Here is an 18913-nt window from a genome sequence, read left to right as displayed (position 1 = left end):
TGACGCTATGGAGACCCAAGAATCGAGGGGGATGCTGAACAGGTCTGGGCGCTTCTATGGCTAACGAGCATCTTGAATCAGATTAGCAAATGCTGAACTAGTCCCCGAAGGGCTGTGAACCAGCCTGCTTCTGGGCAGAACCCAGCCACTGCTAGGGGTCAGGAGGGAATTCCTGGAGGGCAGGTTATCCGCTAACTGCCCCCTTGCAGGGATCTTTGCACCTCCCCCTGGCACTGGCCACCAGCAGGCTGGGCAGCCCCTGGTCCGATGCAGCCTGGTGGCTCCACTCACCCATGGGTAGGTTGCCCCAGGCTGGCTGGGCGCACAGGGTCTGGGGACCAGCTTCCTGAACCCCCTCTCTGGTCCTATTATGGCCAGCAGTTGCTGTACCAAGCTGGACGGGGTGGGTGAGGCCTTGAGGGATTGGAGAGACGCCAGGAGCTCAGTCTGTTCCGTTTGAGAGAGATGGTTAAGGGGTGACTTGATCCCAGTCTGGAAGTACCTACCCGGGGAACAAAACGTTGCTCCTGGGCGCTTTTCAGTGTAGCCGGCAAAGGCCTGGCAGGATCCAAGGGCTGGAAGTTGAAGCTGGATGAACTTGGGCTGGAAATTTTTAAGTGAAAGTCCATAACCCATGTAACATTGGGGGGGGGGGGGTGATTTTCCAAAGCCCTGCTTGTAACGTGCAAAGAACCATGCAAAATTAAGGACTCTCGCCACCCCCAGGTGTTATATAATGTGTGGACAGCCCCTAATTAACCAGTTGCACAACTTACCCTGGGGCACGGTGGATTCTCCCTCATTAACCACTTTTGAATCACGGTTGGCCGGTTTTCTAACAGATCTGCTCTAGGAATGGTTCGGGGCCAGTTCTGTGCTCTCCAGCGGCTCAGGCTGGGAGATCACCGTGGTCCCGGCTGGCCTTGGAATCGTGCCGGGTGGCGCCGTTTCATTAGGACACGCAGGGTCTCTCTGGAGCACGGACCGCCCACCCGTTAGCCAGACCGATGGGCTTAGAGCCACCTCCAGGCTCCCAGTGCACTTTATGTAACCGCCCTGGCACCCGTACACAGCTCATCTGCATCCAAGGGCGTGGGCTGCCGCCAACCATGTCCCTGAGCCACGCCCCAGGCTCGTGAGTATGTGCTGCGGGTGGGTGGAAACGGATGGAAAAGGTTCCCTCAGGCTGGGCCCGGCCCCCGTGATGGCTCTGCCAAGGTTCCTAGGGGGTGGAAACGCCTCTGGGCTCCTTGCAGAGCAGGCAGGGCCATTCAGCATAAGAACGCAGCCACCCACCTTCCATGCCAAGGGGGGGTTGGCCTTTGGAGATGGCACTACCCAGCCAAGCAGAGGGCAGCATGCCCTGCTGGTTCGTGCGATCTCTGTGGGTTGCATGGCCCGTCTCACAATCCCCTTCCCCACCTGGGCTCCAGAACCAACCTGGATCAAAGCTGACGGGGAGTGGCAGCGGTGGGGGGGGCACTTTCTAATCTCCCCACCAGCGGACGGACACACGTGGCTGCATGGAGTCGAGGGGTCTGCCCTTGCCAGGCTGACAGGCCATGCCTCAGGCTGGGCATGGGGAAAAGCTCTTGCCCCTGGGGGCTCTGCCATGGTGTGTGTGGGGTGGGCAGCAAGCGACCTGTGGGGCTGGGCACCCTGATTCATCACGGCATCAGCTGCGTGTCCATCCGGCCACCTTGAGGAAAACGGGACTCCGGGTGTGCATGTGACGGGGCAGCGGAACGAAGGGGCTTGGGGGCTGCCGCACGCCGGGGGTTGAGCTGTAGCGGCCTGCCTCCCCCTCTCCTCTCTCAGGCACCCAGCCCCCTAGTGCCCCCTGGGAGAAGAAAAACCCTCCACTTGATGTGGCAGTTCTCAGGGTACCCAGAACAGTGAGTCGTCCCCCCACCTCCAGCGTGAGGGAGCCTGGCTGATGGTAATGGGGTGTGAGCTGCTCCAGCCCCCTCCTCCCAGCTATGCCAGCCCTGGCTTCGCCCTGCAGGGTAACTCTGGGTGCACCCGAGTCCCTTCGCTGCATCCCCCCGTGATAACCACAGGAATCCCAGCTCCTCTGCGCCCAAAGGTGCAGCATGCCCCAGTTTAACCTTAAACTAGCCCTCCAGTGATGCACAGCACCTGTAACGAGCCCCAGGCAGGTTGATTTCGGAAGTTCCACTAGCAAGAGACTGAGAGAAACAAATGGCTGCAACACCAAACAAAATCATTCAGTGCAAACTGGCCTTCGTTTTGCCTTTCCTAGCTAATACAGCAAGTCCCTCCCATCCCAACGTTCAGTCCGTTGCAGAGCTGGCTGGCTTCCCGGGATCCAGACTTGCACGAAACCCCCCCTCCCCAAGCCTCTCCTCAGTGAATGGATGCAGAGGGCATCTCCCCACGCAGTGGTCTTGTTCTACTGAACAGTCGTTTGTTTCTATTCACCGGCAGCTCCCCCGTCTGGTGCAATGATCCCTTCCACCTCCACGTGGTCTGGGTTGTTTGCGGTTGTCTTTGGTGGCTTTCTGGTGACTGTTCTGCGGTAGGGCAGTGGCGCTGCATCACCAGCAGTGAGCCAGGGAGGGTAGCCGCTTCCCCCCACCAGGCCGGCACCGAGGGATCTCGCTGCCCCCATCCTCCTTTTCACTTTTAAGACCAGAAGGGCATAAATGCCAATATAGTGACATCACTTAACGCTCCCTTACACACGTCAGGCCAGGATTGTGAGCGTTTCTACACTGCCAGCTTTCAGCAGAGACCTCCCATGTTACCCTTTACAGGCCAGTACCCTGCAGGCAACGTATCTGATGTAATGAATGTGCCCGGTCTGAGATGAGGGTTGTTTGCAACGAACAGGGGACCCTTTGGCTCACACTTGAGCATGGTACATTCTAGCCCTCTCAGGGCCCTGACCCCCACCCCAGAGCATCGCCAAGCTCCTAGGTGCTCTCAGCTCCCCTCTTGGTCACTGAGTCTCATGCACGGAGGGGGGGAGGGGCAGGTCCCTCCCAACAGCCCTATGATCTGCCTTAGGGAAACTGAGGCTCAGAGCAATTGTGGCTAAATGTCACAGAAGGAGAATGCAGGAGCGTAAGGATTAGAACCCAGAGCTGCTGGGTCCTAACCCAGCCGTCCTACGCACGCCTTTTGGGGCTAACTCCCCATTTGTGGCAATTAGCCCTCCACAGCAGCTGGGCCCGTCAATCTGCCATTCCCTCTAGGTGCGTCAGAGCCAGTCTGCCCTTCACCTTGGTTTCCTCTTTCCTGCATGGGCTGATTTTAGGCTTTTCTGGGGCTATAAAGGCCAAGGAGATTTAGGGGCTTTTCCTGGGAGCAGCAGCATCATTTCAATCAGCCCTCAGGGCTCTTCTGCTTTGTATAATTCCCTGCCTGTTCCCCACACACCCAAGCCACAAATATAACCTGCACCTTGCTGCCTCCAGATGACTCAAAAAAAAACTTTTCCCACTGCCTCAGGGGAAGTCTGGTATGAGCCTCAAGATCTGGGAGGAGGGAGCACCTCAGACTTTGGGAAGAGACTGGCAAATTGTAGACGTGTCCTGAACTGCAATGTAGCATTGCTGTGCCCTGTATAAACAGCTGCTGTGTTCCACCCCAGAGGCGGCTGCATTTCAGTGCTTGGTGGGGGCGGATAGCATTCCTGTATAAATAGCTGTTGTGAGTCACCCCAGAAGTGGTCTATAAAACCACGACTGGTGCTGAGAACATGAATAAGAAAGTGTCATTTACCCCTTCCCTTACCACAAGAATCAGGGCTCACTGGGGGAAATTAACAGGCAGCAGGTTCAAAACAAACACCAGGACGTACTTCTCCACCCAATGCACAGCCAATCTGTGGAACTCACTGCCAGGGGATGTCGTGAAGGCCAAAACTATAACGGGGATCAAAAAAGAATGAGATAAGCTCCTGGAGGACAGGTCAATCAGTGGCTATTAGCCAAGATGATCAGGGACGCAGCCCCATGCTCTGGGCATCCCTAAACCTCTGACTGCCAGAAGTTGGGACTGGACGACAGGGATGGATCACTCGATAATTCTATTCTGTTCATTCCCTCTGAAGCATCTGGCACTGGCCGAGGCAGGATACTGGTCCTTTGCTCTGACCCAGTCTGGCCGCTCTTATGTTGTGGAGCACAAGAATGCAATGACACGGGACTCGGAGGCGTGACTCATGAGCCTTGCGCGGGATGAGTCCGGGGAAGCCAGAGCGTTTGCTGGTTGCTGTGTATCAGCAGGGCAGGTGGAAGCTGCTATCCTCTCCAGAGCCAGTGTGGCTTAGGGGCATTTAGAGAGAGAGGTGGCAGCGGGAATACAAAACTGGCAGCAGGGGGCGGGGTGCTCATTCTCCCAATGTCCGGGCATGGGGGGCAGTGATGGTGTGACAAAACGGGGATTTCCTGTAATATTGGAATGACGCCGATGCGTGCCTCAGTTTCCCCTAGCATGTTCACGGTTACCTAGTGGAAGGGAAAGGGATTGTTTGCCTCAGGGCAGGCTAAGGGACACCTGGGAACTGACCAAGGAGGTCAGATGGGGAGAGACACAGAGTCTGGCTGTGGGAGTCACTCCAGCTCGGCTGATGAGGCGGACGATACTTTAACCTCCGTATCTCGGCGCTAATCTGGGGCCATCCCATGCTGGGCTCCAGGGACCTGTAAACCCGACCAGCCTGCCAATGCTGCCGAGCATCCCTGCAAGAGCTGCTGGGGCGTCAGTCCCTGCAGGGTGGGAGAAGGCTCTCCCAGGAGCCTGGCTGGCTCCGCTGGCAGAGCTCGCAGGCTGGAGCCCAGAGGTTCAGTCTCGGAGGTGGGGAGGCCACATGGCTGGCCCTGGAGGACGAGTGAACCCCCTGAGGGACCTGGTCCACTGACGGATTCCTCCGAGGGGCTGTCCCAAAGCTGGGGCATAGCCCCGATCCTGGGGCTCCGTGACAGATGGCACCAAGCCGGAGCCAAGGCCTCGAAGGGCGTGATGGATCCTGCAGGGTAAGAGGCCAGGAGGCCTTGCCTCTCTTCTGGTTTGATCCCAGCCCAAGGGGCCAGAAGCTAGACATTGGGTGGGATGAGTTTGTTGGGTCTCACCCACGCACCCCTGTTTTCCCCCAGCTCCAGCCTCTCCCCACTCCACTATTCCTCCTCTGCCCCATCCTGGCATCCCTGCTTGCTTTCCTCCCACTGTGTGTGTGTGTGGGGGGGAGCTGCTGCTGTGGACAGGAGGATGCGGCAGCTGCTAATTTCCCCACCCCATGGCCCTGGACGGCACAGTGTGTAGGCCCAAAGTGGGAGTCCGTCCCTGAGCACCTCGGGGGAGCTGTCCCTAGCATGCACGAAGCTGAGGGAACCCTGCTCGCTGCCGGCTGATGGGTAACGCTGCTGTGGGGCCGAGTGGGGGGATCCAGTGTCTATGCGGGGGGGGAGGGTATCCGTTCTCCCAGCATCCAGCCTGGGTTTAAATCCCCCAGCAGCACTAGGGCTCCCTTCGGGAGACGCCTCTGTAGCCAGAAAGGCTCCAAGCCCACAGACGGTGGTGCTGCCCAGCAAGGACTCCCTGGTCGGTTTGAATCCACCCGTCAGCTCGTGTCTTATCCGGAGATCGTCAGCTCTTTGGGGCAGGGACTGCTCTGTGTCTGTACAGCACCTAGCGCAAGGGGTCATGGCCTGGCACTGGCACTCTAAGGCATTACAATTATCTCTATAATAAATAATGATTTCAAGGAGGCAGCAGGTTGCACTTGGGTCGGCCGCGGCGCGGTTCCAGTCTGCAGTGTAAACCGAACCGCACCACGTCTGGTTGTCCCAGGGGATGCACTCTTCCGCTTCAGAACCAAGCTGTGTGGTACTAAGGCCTTAGCCAGGACTGCCTGCCCCTGGGCCCGGAGAGCTCCAGGACATCCAGCCTTCCTTTCCACTTGTCCCCTCCCCTCGTTCTCTGACACTTCTGGATCCACAAGCCACTCTGCCTGGGACATTTTGATGTGTCAGGGAGTTGTCAGAACACGGCATTGCCAGTCCCAAGCGTTCAAACAGCAGGAGTGGGGGGGGGGTCCCCAAAATTATGCCACGGGCTTAAAAATCATTAGCTTAAAAAAAATGGTAGCTCACTCCATCCCATGACTCTGGGAGCTGGTGCTTTAAGAGACACACCAAATACCAGGGGAACTGTGATGAAACCTCAAACACTGGCCACTTGGCAGCACCCTGTGTGTGTTACACAACCTCACACACTGTGCTCTTGGCCATGTAAATGAGGGACAAATCCTGTGATAAACCCTGTTATACAGCCCAGGAGGAAGGTCAAAACACAGGGACCACCCTCAGTGGGACTGGGACCCATGAGGTTAGAACGTGAGCGCTACCGATCCAGCGACATTAGTGCTGCAGACGGGCCGTGTGCCAGCAGCAAGGGGGCGGGGGGGGGGGTGTCAATCCAGCTGCTGCCAGCTGGGCTCTAAGCACTGTTTTCCTTGCTGGTATATTGAGGGGCTCAGGGGGCAGGGGCACCCTCTACCTAGTCACCCATCAATCCCCGTACGCTCCCCTGCCCCCAGCTTTCTAGGCCCAGCCACAGTAGTCAGTCTGTCCTTCCGTGTGCTTGCTCTCTCCATATGGACCTGCCATCCATGTGCATCCATCCCCATGTCATAGGGACCCATTGAGGGGAAGGGTCGGACCTTTGGGTGCACCGGAGAGGGGAGATTCAGATCCATGGTTGCGCTGGGGGGGGGGGGGGGGAGTCAGACCCTTGGGGGAGGGGTCAGACCCATGAGTGTGTTGGGAGGGGCCAGCTCCATGGGTGTGATGGGGAAGGGGGGGTCAGGCTCAGGGGTGCAGTGAGGGGGATTGTACCCAAGGGTGTGTGTGGGGGGGTTGTGCCCATGGGTTTGTTAGGGGAAGGGGGGTCGGACCCATGGGTGTATTGGGGGGTGTCAGACCCAGAGGTGGTTTATGGGAAGGGGAGGTCAGAGCCAGGGCAGGGGTGCAGTGGGGGAGTAGGACCCAGGGGAATGATAGGGGAATGGGGGGTCAGACCTAAGGATATGGTGGGGGGGTCAGACACTGGGCTGTGTTGGGGGGTTGGACCCAGGGGTGCAGGGGGGGTCGGACCCTGGGCTGTGTTGGGGGGTTGGACCCAGGGGTGCAGGGGGGGGTCAGACCCTGGGCTGTGTTGGGGGGTTGGACCCAGGGGTGCAGGGGGGGGTCGGACCCTGGGCTGTGTTGGGGGGTTGGACCCAGGGGTGCAGGGGGGGGTCGGACCCTGGGCTGTGTTGGAGGGTTGGACCCAGGGGTGCGGGAGGGTCAGACACTGGGCTGTGTTGGGGTGGTAGGACCCGGGGGGGGGTCGGACCCTGGGCTGTGTTGGGGGGTTGGACCCAGGGGTGCATGGGTGGAGGAGGGGTTACACTTTTCAATATGCTATTATGTGATGTGATGAGTTGTCCTTACCTGGCCCCGCCCCCTCCTGACGTAGCCCCTCCCCCAAGGGCGTGTCCCCACCCCAGCAGGGCGTAACACGTTGTGGCTCCTCCTCCTCCTCCTGTGGGTGGGTCTTGCGGATCGCCCCGCTCACAAGCGGCTGGGGCTTTATATGGGACCCGCCGCGCGGGGGCGTGGCTTGCGTGTGCCCCGCCCCTCTGGCCGCGGGCTCCTCTCGGGCTCCTCCCCGTGGGCGGGGCCTGGATGTGCCCCTCCCCGGGGGCGGGGCTCGCTGTCTGTCCGCGGCGCCATGCGGAAAGGGCCGGGTGCGGGGGCCCGGCGCGGCCGGGGAGGGGGCGCCCCGGAGCCCAGCGCCCCCGAGCCCAGCGCCCCCCGGCGTCGCGCCCCCCCGCGCCGCCTCCGCCTCCTCCTCCTCCTCCTCCTGCTCCTGCTGCTGCTGCTGGCGGCCGGCCTGTACCTGGGCTGGGGGTCCGGGGCTGGTGGGGGGCAGCCGCGGGGCCCGCCCGGCGCTCAGGTGAGGGGCAGGGGGTGCGGGTGGGGGCAGGTGTCTGGGGGACGTGGGGGCGGGAGTAGGGAGCATGGGGGGCAGGGTGCCCAGGGAGGGGCAGGAAAGTTGGGGTCGGGAACATGGGGTGTGGGGGGGCAGGGTGCCTGGAGCGTGGGGAGGGGCAGGGGTGTGGGGGTAGGGAGTATGATGGGCGTAGGGGCAGGGTGACTGAGGGGGAGGGGGCGTTGGGGCAGGGTGCCCAGTGATGGTATGGGGGGTTGTTGCAGTGATGCATGGATGGGATAGGTTGCCTGGGAAGAATGGGGGCCGGGTCAGGGTGCCTGGGAGAGAGAGGGTGTGGAGTCAGGGTGCCTGGGGGGAGGGGGTGTGGGTCAGGGTGCCCGGTAATGGGGGGGGGTGTTGCAGTGAGGTATGGATGGGATAAGGTGCCTGGGAAGAATGGGATGTGGGGTCAGGGTGCCTGGGAGGGAGGGGGTGGGGGGTCAGGGTGCCCAGTAATGGGGGGGGGGTGTTGCAGTGAGGCATGGATGGGATAAGGTGCCTGGGAAGAATGGGATGTGGGGTCAGGGTGCCTGGGAGGGAGGGGGTGGGGTCAGGGTGCCCAGTGATGGTGGGGGGTGTTGCAGTGAGGCATGGAAGGCGCAGGGGGGGCTGAGCGATTTGAGTCCAGGGGCTGGCAGGCTGGGGGGAGGCCCTGGGTGTGACTTCCGGGTGCCCAGAGCCCTCGGAGAGGCAGTAGCACCACCAGCGCTGGCATCTCCCCTCCCCCCCTCCACTGACTCTGGTGGGGGCAGGGAGAGGCCCTTTAACTCTCACTGGCTCTTGTGCTCTGTTCTCCGTCACCCTCGCGGGGTCGTGCAGCGCAGGGGGACGCAGCGGGAGGGCACCCCCTGTTCGCAGCCACTGCCTGCATTGGGGACAGGATGCCTGGGCAGCTCTAGTCACGGAGGAGGGCCCCGTTGTGCTGGGCGCTGTACGAACACGAGACTCAGACCGCAGGACCCCTCTGCTGTCGCCTGGATGGTCTGGGTCCGTTCCTGGTGAGGGGGGTGTTTTGAACTGTCCCTTGGATTCCAGCGCTGTTCCTTCCCGCAGCTCGGCCACAAGCCCCGGAGCCTCTCCAGCAGCCAGGTGAAGCGTCTGGCCTCCTTGGTGGACCTCCGGCGCCTCTGGGGCTCCTTCCTGAAGCCCATGCTGATCGAGCGGTACCCGGGCAGCCCCGGGAACAGGAAGGTGCGGCAGGTGAGTGTGGGCGGTGGCCCGGCGAAGCCTTGGGGACGTGCGGTCTTGTGCCGTGCTGGAGACTGGGGCGCACCCCGGGCTCAGAGTAAGCCCAGGCCCTGCACGCTCCAGGGGTTTGCCCCGCTGCAACCGGTGGCTCGAGGCCAGGAATTGCTCTGGGGCAGCTCTGTGTGTTTCAGGCTCCGGTGCAAACAGCAGCTTTGCCTCCCTGCACCTGGGACCCTGGGCAGTCACTGCCATTGGTGCAAAGTGGGTGTGAGAGACCAGCTAACTCAGTATCCGCAGGGCACTGGTGTTTGTAATTGCACGAGGGAGAATCCAGCCCCAAGGAGCGACAGGGCCCTGGCTGCAATGGGGGCAGGGGGTTAGTCTGCGGCCTTGTCTACACTGCACAAGCTCTATAAATACCCCTGTACCGGTATAGCTGTCCCGGCAGCACCCCCTAGTGTAGACACAGTGGAGGCTGACAGAAGAGTTTTGCCCATGTAGGAACAATTTCCCTGAACGACGCTGTGCCAGCAGAAGTTCTCTTCCATGGACAGCTGCGTCTACACCGGGGGGTTTGGCAGCTAGGGGCTGCTTTTCTTTTCTTTCCACACCCCAGACAACAAAGCTATGCTGAGTTTGTGGAGTAGCCCTGGCCTGAACTAGAGATGCAGAAGATCTTTGGGGTTGGATCTGCAGGACCTCTTGGGGAAGCTACACCCGGTTTGAAGTGGGTGCCGAAAGCTCAGTGCATTTTGGAAGCGTCTGGGCGAACGACATGTCCATTGCAGACCCAGCATGCGGGGGTTCAAGCCGTTGAGAATTGGTTTTCCCGTTCTGCAAATATTTTTGAAAGTTCCAAATATTTTCCTGTCTCGAATCAGGACAAAAATCTCTGGTATTTGCAACCCCCTAAGACCTTTTCTTTGCCAGTTCGGGTCAATGGAAACGGTTTGTTTTGATCAGTTTGCCATGTTTAATTTCAGTTTTGACCTTTTTTCAGTCTGATTAGCTGAAATTTCAGAATAAATCATTGTTGTTTTGACCCAGAAAATGGGACTGTTTGAAGCGCTCGAAATGTTGTGTGTGGACAGTTGAAACATTTTTTCGAGGCAGGAGCGTCGTCGAGCCTGACCCTGTTTCGCAAAATTTGGATGAATTGGTGTTTTTTGACGGAAAAACGATTTGTCGGAAATGTCCCAACTGGTTGGGGGGGAAGAAGGGGGAGGATACTGGGGATTGGGCTGGTTTCCCCCACCAGCCAATCACCTGATGGACAGACCCTGAGGCAGGATGTGGGGGACCCTCCAAGCCCCCCCAATTAGTGAAGCCTGGCAGTTCTCCTGCCCAGTGGAGATGGCTCCAGGAGGTGGAATTGCAGCAGAGAGAAGACGGGCTGTGGGGTAGTGGGCCGTCGGGAATGTAGACAGTGGGGAGCTGGTGAACGTGGAACCAGCTAGGTGCAAAGGTCACAAGATACCTAGATGGGTTTCTGGGGCGGAGCTCATGATGCACGTTGGTACCAATGGTGTGGAAAATAGGAAGGAGGCTGGGGTCAAGGCCTCAGTACCAGCTTTCTTGGAGAGGCTACTGGTTCCAGGCAAGCAGAGGGGACTTCAGAGTCTCGTTGCTTGATGGAGAAGATTATTTCAACTTCTAAGCGCCACTTTGGACTAAAGAAGCAAAGTCGCCGAGGCGTGAGAGACAAACTATTGTCTTGGATCCAAAACTGGCCAGGAGACAGGAAGCAAAGAGTTGATTCAGGGGATGTCTACACTGCAATGAAAGACCCAGGGCCTGGCTCAGCTGACGCGGGCTGGGCTGTGGGTTTATAAAATTGCCGTGCAGATGTTCCGGCTCCGAGACCCCATGAGGAGGGACGGTCTAAGACTCCAGCCCGAGAGCGAACGTCTACATGGCGACTTTTAGCCCTGCAGCCCGAGCCCCATGACCCGGTGTCAGCTGGCCTGGGTCACAGTGTAGACTGTTCCCTCATCTATTGATTGTGTATTAATTAGATGGATTACTTATCTTCCCAACCACTGTGCAAAGGTTTGGTGGGTTCCTGGCTGAAGAGCAGGCCAAGTGTGGTTAGAATGACTAAGACCCGACGTGCATGGTTGCGACCCAAGTTCCCTCTAAGCCGCACGGCCATCATCTGTATTTCCTCACCCTACTAATGTCAAGGTGCCCTTCTCCCATAGTTCACTAGGCCTTCTACCTCAAACTTATTAGCATGTATGTTAATTAGTTAACATTGGTTTCCTATGGTTGGACAGCTGCTGATGTTCCTGTCTTAAAACATCTCCAGCTGGTGGTTACCTGTCAGCTGTTCAGGCATTCCAGCGGTTTGTCCTGTGAGATCTTGGCCTGGGGTTACTCCTGTCTAGCTTCTTGGCCCGCGTGCCTGGTTTGGCTGCACTAGTGTCTCTCAGGCCAGAGGCTTGTATGCTCATTGCTTTATGCCTGCGCCGTACCTAGCAAATACCTGTAGGCCACGAACCGTACCTCACGTGGTCAGTTTCAGTCATGGCTAAAGGTCCTGTGTTGTTTAATATCTTTGTTAATGATCTGGAAGTTGGGGTAGTAGCAAAATTATTGAGGGTAGCCAGGAGCAGAGAGGGCCGTGAGGAATTTCAGAGACCTGAGCCAGCCTGTGGGGTGAGTGACGCGATGCCGATGGAATTCACTGTCGATGGGCAGCGTAACGCACGCTGAATGCAAACGCCTCCGACTCTTCCCGGGTGCCAACCCAGCTGGATACGCTCAGGAATGGCCCCCATCTCACATGGGATAGCACTGAACAAAGGGAGTCCAGAGACAGGGGACAAGACTGAACAGAGCCTGGAAAACCTCTTGGGTGTAGCTGGGACCGATCGGGATTGTTACTCTGGAGTGGGATGAGCGAGAGGGATCATGGCAGCAATCTTTCCAGACCAGTTGTTACTTGATAGGGGAGGTAGGATGCTTCTCTCCTGCGCCTGGAAGGGGATGTTCCAGGGAATTAAAAGGTGGGGGAGTCAAATCTGGTCAAAGGAAAACCTGCTTCCTGTGATGTGTGATTAGCCAGTGGAACTCACAGCCACAGGAATTCACTGGGGCTCAGAACTTAGTAAGATTCTCAAAGGAACGGGACATTTGTAGGAGAACAAAGATACGCAGAGCGGTGGGTGGTCAGTACCAACAATCTGGTAGAGAGAGTGAACCCACGCCAGGGCTCGAGCCAGTCTCTAACTCAGGATGAGCCCAGACGTGGGAGGCAGATCATCCCACGGCTGCTACTGCAGGGTTCTGTCACCTTCCGTTGAAGCAGCTGGTGCTGGGCACAGTCAGAGGCGGGATGCCAGGCTAGGTGGGCCGTCGCTCCGACCCTGTCAGGCAGCGCGTGGGGTCCGTCTCGGAGCACCCTAGCCCCATTGCACTGGGCAGATCCCTTTGGAGATGGTGAGCATCTCTCCGCCCCTGCCCCTTGCCTTAGAAGGGTGAGACTGTTCCCCCTGTCCCCCCACGGGCCTCCCTGCTGATATCCCCAAACCAGCTGCCCTCTGATGCTCCCCCGTGACAGCTTCTCCGTCTTGTCCCAGTTCATCGTGGATAGCCTGGCCACGCTGGCTGCGGGCTGGCGGGTCGAGCTGGATGCCTTCGAGGACCGGACCCCGCGGGGTGTCGTGAGCTTTGCCAACGTAGTGGCCACGCTGGACCCCGCTGCCGGGCGGCGCTTGGTCCTGGCCTGCCACTATGACTCCAAGTACTTCCCCCGCGACCGGCAGGGCCGCACCTTCCTGGGGGCCACCGACTCGGCCGTGCCCTGCGCCATCCTGCTGGAACTGGCCACGGCCTTGGACGCCGAGCTGCTGAAGGCCAAGGAGCAGGTGAGCGCTTCCCAGGTTGGGGGTTCTACTCTTGGCTGGGGGAAAGGAATGGAGTCTGGTGGGTAAAGCCAGCGGCGACTGGGAGCCAGGACTCCTGGGTTCTGTCTCTGGCCCTGGGAGTGGGGTCTAGTGGTTAGAGCAGGGGGGCTGGGAGTCAGGACTCCTGGGTTCTATCTCTGGCTCTGGGAGGGGAGTGAGGTCTAACGGTTGGAGCAGCGGGGCTGGGAGCCAGGACTCCTGGGTTCTATCTCTGGCTCTGGGAGGGGAGTGGGGTCTAGTGGTTAGAGCAGGGGGGCTGGGAGCTAGGACTCCTGGGTTCTATCTCTGGCCCTGGGAGGGGGGTGGGGTCTAATGGTTGGAGCAGCGGAGCTGGGAGCCAGGACTCCTGGGTTCTATCTCTGGCCCTGGGAGGGGGGTGGGGTCTAATGGTTGGAGCAGCGGAGCTGGGAGCCAGGACTCCTGGGTTCTATCTCTGGCCCTGGGAGGGGGGTGGGGTCTAATGGTTGGAGCAGCGGAGCTGGGAGCCAGGACTCCTCGGTTCTATCTCTGGCTCTGGGAGGGGAGTGAGGTCTAATGGTTGGAGCAGCGGGGCTGGGAGTCAGGACTCCTGGGTTCTGTCTCTGGCCCTGGGAGTGGGGTCTAGTGGTTAGAGCAGGGGGGCTGGGAGTCAGGACTCCTGGGTTCTATCTCTGGCTCTGGGAGGGGAGTGGGGTCTAGTGGTTAGAGCAGGGGGGCTGGGAGCTAGGACTCCTGGGTTCTATCCCCAGCTCTGCTGCTGTCCTGGCGCAGTCCCCTCACCTGTCCGGCAGTGCCAGGGTTGAGCGAGCCCCGTGTCTCTCCCCAGGGCTCCGAGGTGACGCTGCAGCTGCTGTTTCTGGACGGCGAGGAGGCCTTCGGGGAGTGGAGCGAGAGCGATTCCCTGTACGGGGCACGCCACCTGGCTGAGCACATGGCCAAGGCTCAGCACCGGCCGGACACCAGCCAGCTCCAGGCTATGGTGAGAGCTGCCCGCCTGCCCCTCTGGGGAGCTCTGCACAGGGGAGATTTCAGGCTGGAGGGGGCTGGGGGGTGCCTGTCCGGGGGGGCTCACTCTGTGCACTGGATCTTGGACCAGTCCCTACCTCAGATCCTCCTGGGGTGGCTGGGCCCCTGCAGATTTAATCCCTCCTTGCCTCCTTGCAGAGCCTGTTTGTCCTGCTGGACCTGCTGGGGGCCCGAAACCCGACCATCCAGAACCACTTCCCCCTCACCGCCTCCTGGTTCGACCGGCTCGTCGGCATCGGTACCGAACCTTCCTTCCTTCCAAGGGGGGGGGGGGGGGGGCTTGCCGCCCCAGGCACCCCTAGCAGGCCAGACACCCCCCACCCCCAGTCCTGATGGGCCTGCATCTGTCTGACAATGAATTAAGGTGCCTGGGTTCTAGCCCCAACTCTGGGAGGGGAGTGGGGTCTGGTGGTTAGAGCAGGGGGCTGGGAGCCAGGACTCCTGGGTTCTAGCCCAGCTCTGGGGGCGTGATGTCTAGTGGTTAGAGCAGGGGGGCTAGGAGCCAGGACTCTTGGGTTCTATCCCCAGCTATGGCAGGGGAGTGGGGTCTAGTGGTTAGAGCAGGGGGCTGGGAGCCAGGACTCCTGGGTTCTAGCCCGGCTCTGGGGGAGTGATGTCTAGTGGTTAGAGCAGGGGGGCTAGGAGCCAGGACTCCTGGGTTCTATCCCCGGCTGTGGCAGGGGAATGATGTCTAGTGGTTAGAGCAGGGGGCTGGGAACCAGGACTCCTGGGTTCTAGCCCAGCTCTGGGGGAGTGATGTCTAGTGGTTAGAGCAGGGGGGCTAGGAGCCAGGACTCCTGGGTTCTATCCCCGGCTGTGGCAGGGGAATGATGTCTAGTGGTTAGAGCAGGGGGCTGGGAACCAGGACTCCTGGGTTCTAGCCCAGCTCTGGGGGAGTGATGTCTAGTGGTTAGAGCAGGGGGGCTGGGAGCCAGGACTCCTGGGTTCTAGCCCCAGCTGTGGGAAAGAGCTGGGAGTTGGGGATTCAGTCCCCGGGGCTGTTGACCTGGCGTCTTTCACCAACACTTTATTTCCCTGAAACACGACATGTCAGGTTTGAAATTCCCCCTCCCTCTCCGGCGTTTTCCCCTGCCTGCTCCCGGAGACAGCAGTGTACTCATGTCCTCCGGGAGCTCTGGTGCGAGTGGCCAGGCGGGGCCCCCTGTGGGGCTCGTTCTGCCGTGACCTCCGCCTCGCAGGTCCCAGGAACCAGCCCATTCCTCACCCTCTGCTCTGTGTCGCCCAGAGAAGCGTCTGCACCAGCTGGGCCTGCTGCAATCCCACCCCCGGGCGCAGACGTACTTCCAGCGGGAGCCTGCGTATGGGCATGTTGAAGATGACCACGTCCCCTTCCTCCGCAAAGGTATCTGCCCTGCCCCTGGCTACCGGGCGTCCAGGCGCAGAACAGTGTGGGATGGACAGCTGGGGGGGCCTCTTTGGAGGAGCTATGGCAGAATGTGTGCAGACAAAACGTGGTGAGACTCCCCCCAGAAGGGAGGAGGGATAGCTCAGTGGTTTGAGCATTGGCCTGCTACCCCCAGGCTTGTGAGTTCAATCCTTGAGGGGGCCACTTAGGGATCTGGGGCAAAATCAGTACTTGGTCCTGCTAGTGAAGGCAGGGACCTGGACTCAATGACCCTTCAGGGTCCCTTCCAGTTCTACAAGATAGGTATATCGCCTTATATTATTTATATATAAGCCTGGCCTCGTGAGTGGAGCAAGGGACTGAGACCTGGGTTCAGGTCCTGGCTTCGCCCCTGCCCTGCTGGGTGACTTTGCTGCTGTCTTCCTCAGTTTCCCCATTTAAGTGGGGGGAATCATTTTGACCCTCTTTGTAAAGTGCTTTGAGATCCCTTGAGGACAAGGGCTATGCAAGAGCTAAGTGTTGTTATTGACGGGGGTAAAATGCTTTATAGATGTTGTTTGCCTGCCTGGCAAGCTTCACCCCAGAGGTGGCTGCATTTTGAACGTAGGCTCTGGGATCCTTGGGGGTGGAAGACTTTATAAACACATCATTGCTGTCTCGCCACTTGGCCCTGACCTGTTTGATGTCTCTGGCCAACCTGGTTCCTGGCCAGCTGCTCGTTGCTAAGTGAGGGGAGCACAGGGCTCCTAGATGTAAGGTCAGGTCATGCCTGGATGCCTGAGGGCCTGGCTCCATCTACTGAGGCAGTGTGTGGATTTAGATTGTGTCACACGTTGCCCTCTAGTGGCTGGGCCACATGGGGATAATACGCTACTACTGCTGACACTAGTGGAATTACTCCTGTAGCTCCAGCAGTAGAGGCCGGTGCTTGCAGCGCTGCAGGTCCCGGCTTGGATCCCCACTGACCGTCTGTGTATCTGTCTGGCCGCAGGAGTGCCAGTGCTGCACCTCATCGCCACCCCCTTCCCGTGGGTCTGGCACACGATGGAGGACACGGAGCAGAACCTGCACCCCCCGACCGTGGAGAACCTCTGCAAGATCTTGGCTGCCTTCCTGGCTGAGTACTTGTGGCTGTGAATGCACAGAGCCTCCCCTGGCGAGGGGACCAACCTCTCCTTGGGCAGGGTCCTTCGCCCCTCCTGGGCCGAGCTCCATGGGGCCAGCGGCCAAAACACCCCAGGGACCAGGCAAGACGGCTTGGGGGGCCCAGGCTGTTACAGCCCCGCAGGGGCCGGGGGAGCTGTTACGATGCTGGTGTCGCAGAGAGGACGAGAAGGGAGATTGTGCTGGGGGCTGCGGCTGGCCCAGGAGTGAAACCTCTTGCTTGAGCCCCTTGAGGTTGGGCCCACGGCTCAGAAGCAGGAATAACGGGGGTGAACCCGGACTGTGCTGGGGGCAGGACACCGGGGGCCTCCAGCTGCCGGCCCACCAGGGTTTGCTCCTGTTTCCGGGGCCCATTCAGCTCTGGGGGCGCCGGGCTCCCAGCCTCGCTCGGGGGCTGCTCCACAGCGACTCTCGTAACAAAGAGCTGCCCCGTTCAGGGCCGCTGCCCCCTCCCCATAGCGCCCCCTCGCGCTGGGCAGCCCTGGGCACTGTGGGGCTCGGACGCTGCTGCTGGCATGGCTGTTCCCTCTGCTCCGGCCCCCTCCCGCAGCCCCAGCTCCCATCACCAGCAGCAAACACCAGCTCCCCTCCCCTTCCTTCAGCTCAGGGTTGCCGGGCCTGTCTGTGGAACCCGCGAAGAACCAGCGCCCCCTTCGTTTCCGTCCATCTCCTCCCCCTGGACTGAGAGGCAGCACTGCCTAGTGGGCAGAGCACTTGACTTCTGCCTTTGGATCTGTTCCACGCTCTGCCACTGACTAGCCCTGTGAGCCTGCGTAAAACCCTTTCCCCTCCCAGTGCCTCAGTTTCCCCTCCCACCCTGTGTCTAGTTAGACTGTGAGCTCTTCAGGGCAGGGACTGTCTGTCTGATGTTCTGTGTGTAAAGTACCTAGCACAAAGCGGTGTCTTAGCGCCAGTCTGACAGACCATAATCTCGTCCTCTGAGCTCGCCCAGCCCAGCCCAGCCCAGCGGCGGGGGGTGGTTATGGTTTAACAGGAGATGAAATGATTCACGGCGCTTCACCTTTTCATGTGCTAGAAGCTGGTTTATTCTCACTGCTCAGTAGCCCCCAAGCAAAGCAAGCGCTAAGCCGCAGGGGTGCTGGGTTAAAGGCAAATTGCACTTGAATTAAAAACCCCTTTGTGGGACTCTGCGAACCACCCAATGGGCCCTTCCCAGGCACCCGCCATGTGAAGATCCAAACACTTTGCCCCACTTGGTGAGAGAGGCTGTCGGGAGCGGATTGTCGGGGCGAAAGGTGCTAGGGCTGAAAGCTTTGAGAGCCAGACCCTGCGGGGCCAGGCAGAGCTGAGGGTCAGGGCTCGGGGACACTTGGGTTCCCTTTGTAGGGGTGGGTAAATAGCGACCAATTTCTGGGGGATTCCAGATGGAAGTTTCGCTGCAGATTTCAGGGGGGCTGGGGGCAGAGGAGGATTTGACTCTGGAACTGAGAATTGCTCAGAGGTTTAACACGGGAATGGAGGCGACATTCCCTGAGCTGCCCAGGGATTGGCAGGGCCATCACTGCGGAGCTCGGCTCTGGATTGGCCCCATCCCCTGGGTGCTGTAAGACCCTGGGCCTGGCTGTGTGTGGAACCGGGCTGAGCCGACGTGCCAGTGCCGGGCGGGAGCCAGGGGCTAGGCCTGGCGTCTGCTGAAGGAAGCAGCCTGGGGGAGGCAGGTGGCTCCCAGGCGCTATTAGAAATCTGAGCCGCCCGGGCGGGCAGCCGAGCCCACGGGGAGACGACAGCGTAACCCCAACTCTCAGATCCCTGCTCTCTGGGCCCCAGGAGGCAGCAGGTGGGCGAGAAGCGCGAGGCTGCCCCCTGCTGGGGGGCGGAGGTGCTGCTCGAGCAGGCAGAAGCCGCAGGCGTGGTCAGCGATGTGGGCAGGGGCTGCCCTGGGGTCGCAGGGACTCAGGGTTTGGCTTTGAACCTGGGCCACCGGCTGATGACCCCGTAGAGGGCGTTCCCGGGGCAGCTGGTCGGGTTCACGTTGCGATGCCCCGTCAGGGTGTAGTTGCGTCTCAGGAAGCCCTTGGAGACGGCGCATCGGATCAGGCTCTGGGCGGCGTTCAGGGCGGCAGCGTTGGGGGGTCTGTCTGCAAGACAAAGCAGCCCCCTGTTAATCTCACCCTGGCCCCTGTCTGCTGCTCAGGGGATGTGACTGTGGCCTAAATAACCCCCCTCTGCCCAGGCTCTCGATTGGCCACGTCAGTGTCACTCCCCCCTCGCCCCATTGCGTTGGGTAATGCAGCCTCCCGCCTGCTGCATTTCCTGGCCC

General features: G+C 60.0%; 2 protein-coding genes across 2 annotated transcripts in view; one reads left to right on the top strand and one right to left on the bottom strand.

Moving 5' to 3' along the window:
- The first annotated feature begins 7915 nt into the window (after positions 1-7915).
- Positions 7916-16607, top strand: LOC123350352 (glutaminyl-peptide cyclotransferase-like protein). The gene is made up of 7 exons (XM_044988890.1): positions 7916-7965; positions 9055-9201; positions 12771-13058; positions 13903-14055; positions 14241-14340; positions 15349-15465; positions 16460-16607. The coding sequence occupies exons 2-7, from the start codon at positions 9151-9153 to the stop codon at positions 16603-16605; spliced, it is 855 nt and encodes a 284-aa protein (XP_044844825.1). The 5' UTR covers positions 7916-7965; positions 9055-9150; the 3' UTR covers positions 16606-16607.
- Positions 16608-18378: 1771 nt separating this feature from the next.
- The window catches only part of LOC123350505, a 40246-nt gene continuing 39711 nt past the window's right edge, over positions 18379-18913 (bottom strand). The window contains exon 11 of the mRNA XM_044989117.1: positions 18379-18731. Coding sequence (XP_044845052.1) covers positions 18547-18731 — 185 coding nt within the window. The 3' untranslated portion in view covers positions 18379-18546. The remainder of the gene's footprint in view (positions 18732-18913) is intronic.

Source organism: Mauremys mutica, chromosome 15, assembly GCF_020497125.1.
Source record: "Mauremys mutica isolate MM-2020 ecotype Southern chromosome 15, ASM2049712v1, whole genome shotgun sequence".
NCBI classification, from domain to species: domain Eukaryota; kingdom Metazoa; phylum Chordata; order Testudines; family Geoemydidae; genus Mauremys; species Mauremys mutica.
Note: the sequence above shows the minus strand (reverse complement) of the source record. Positions and strands in the feature narration are given on the sequence as shown.

Bases quoted from the DNA above. Each gene is read 5' to 3' on its own strand.
- LOC123350352 (XM_044988890.1), top strand. From the start codon at position 9,151: ATGCTGATCGAGCGGTACCCGGGCAGCCCCGGGAACAGGAAGGTGCGG. The intron at 9,202-12,770 runs GTGAGTGTGGGC...GTCTTGTCCCAG, and splicing joins GGAACAGGAAGGTGCGGCAG to TTCATCGTGGATAGCCTGGC. The intron at 13,059-13,902 runs GTGAGCGCTTCC...GTCTCTCCCCAG, and splicing joins TGCTGAAGGCCAAGGAGCAG to GGCTCCGAGGTGACGCTGCA.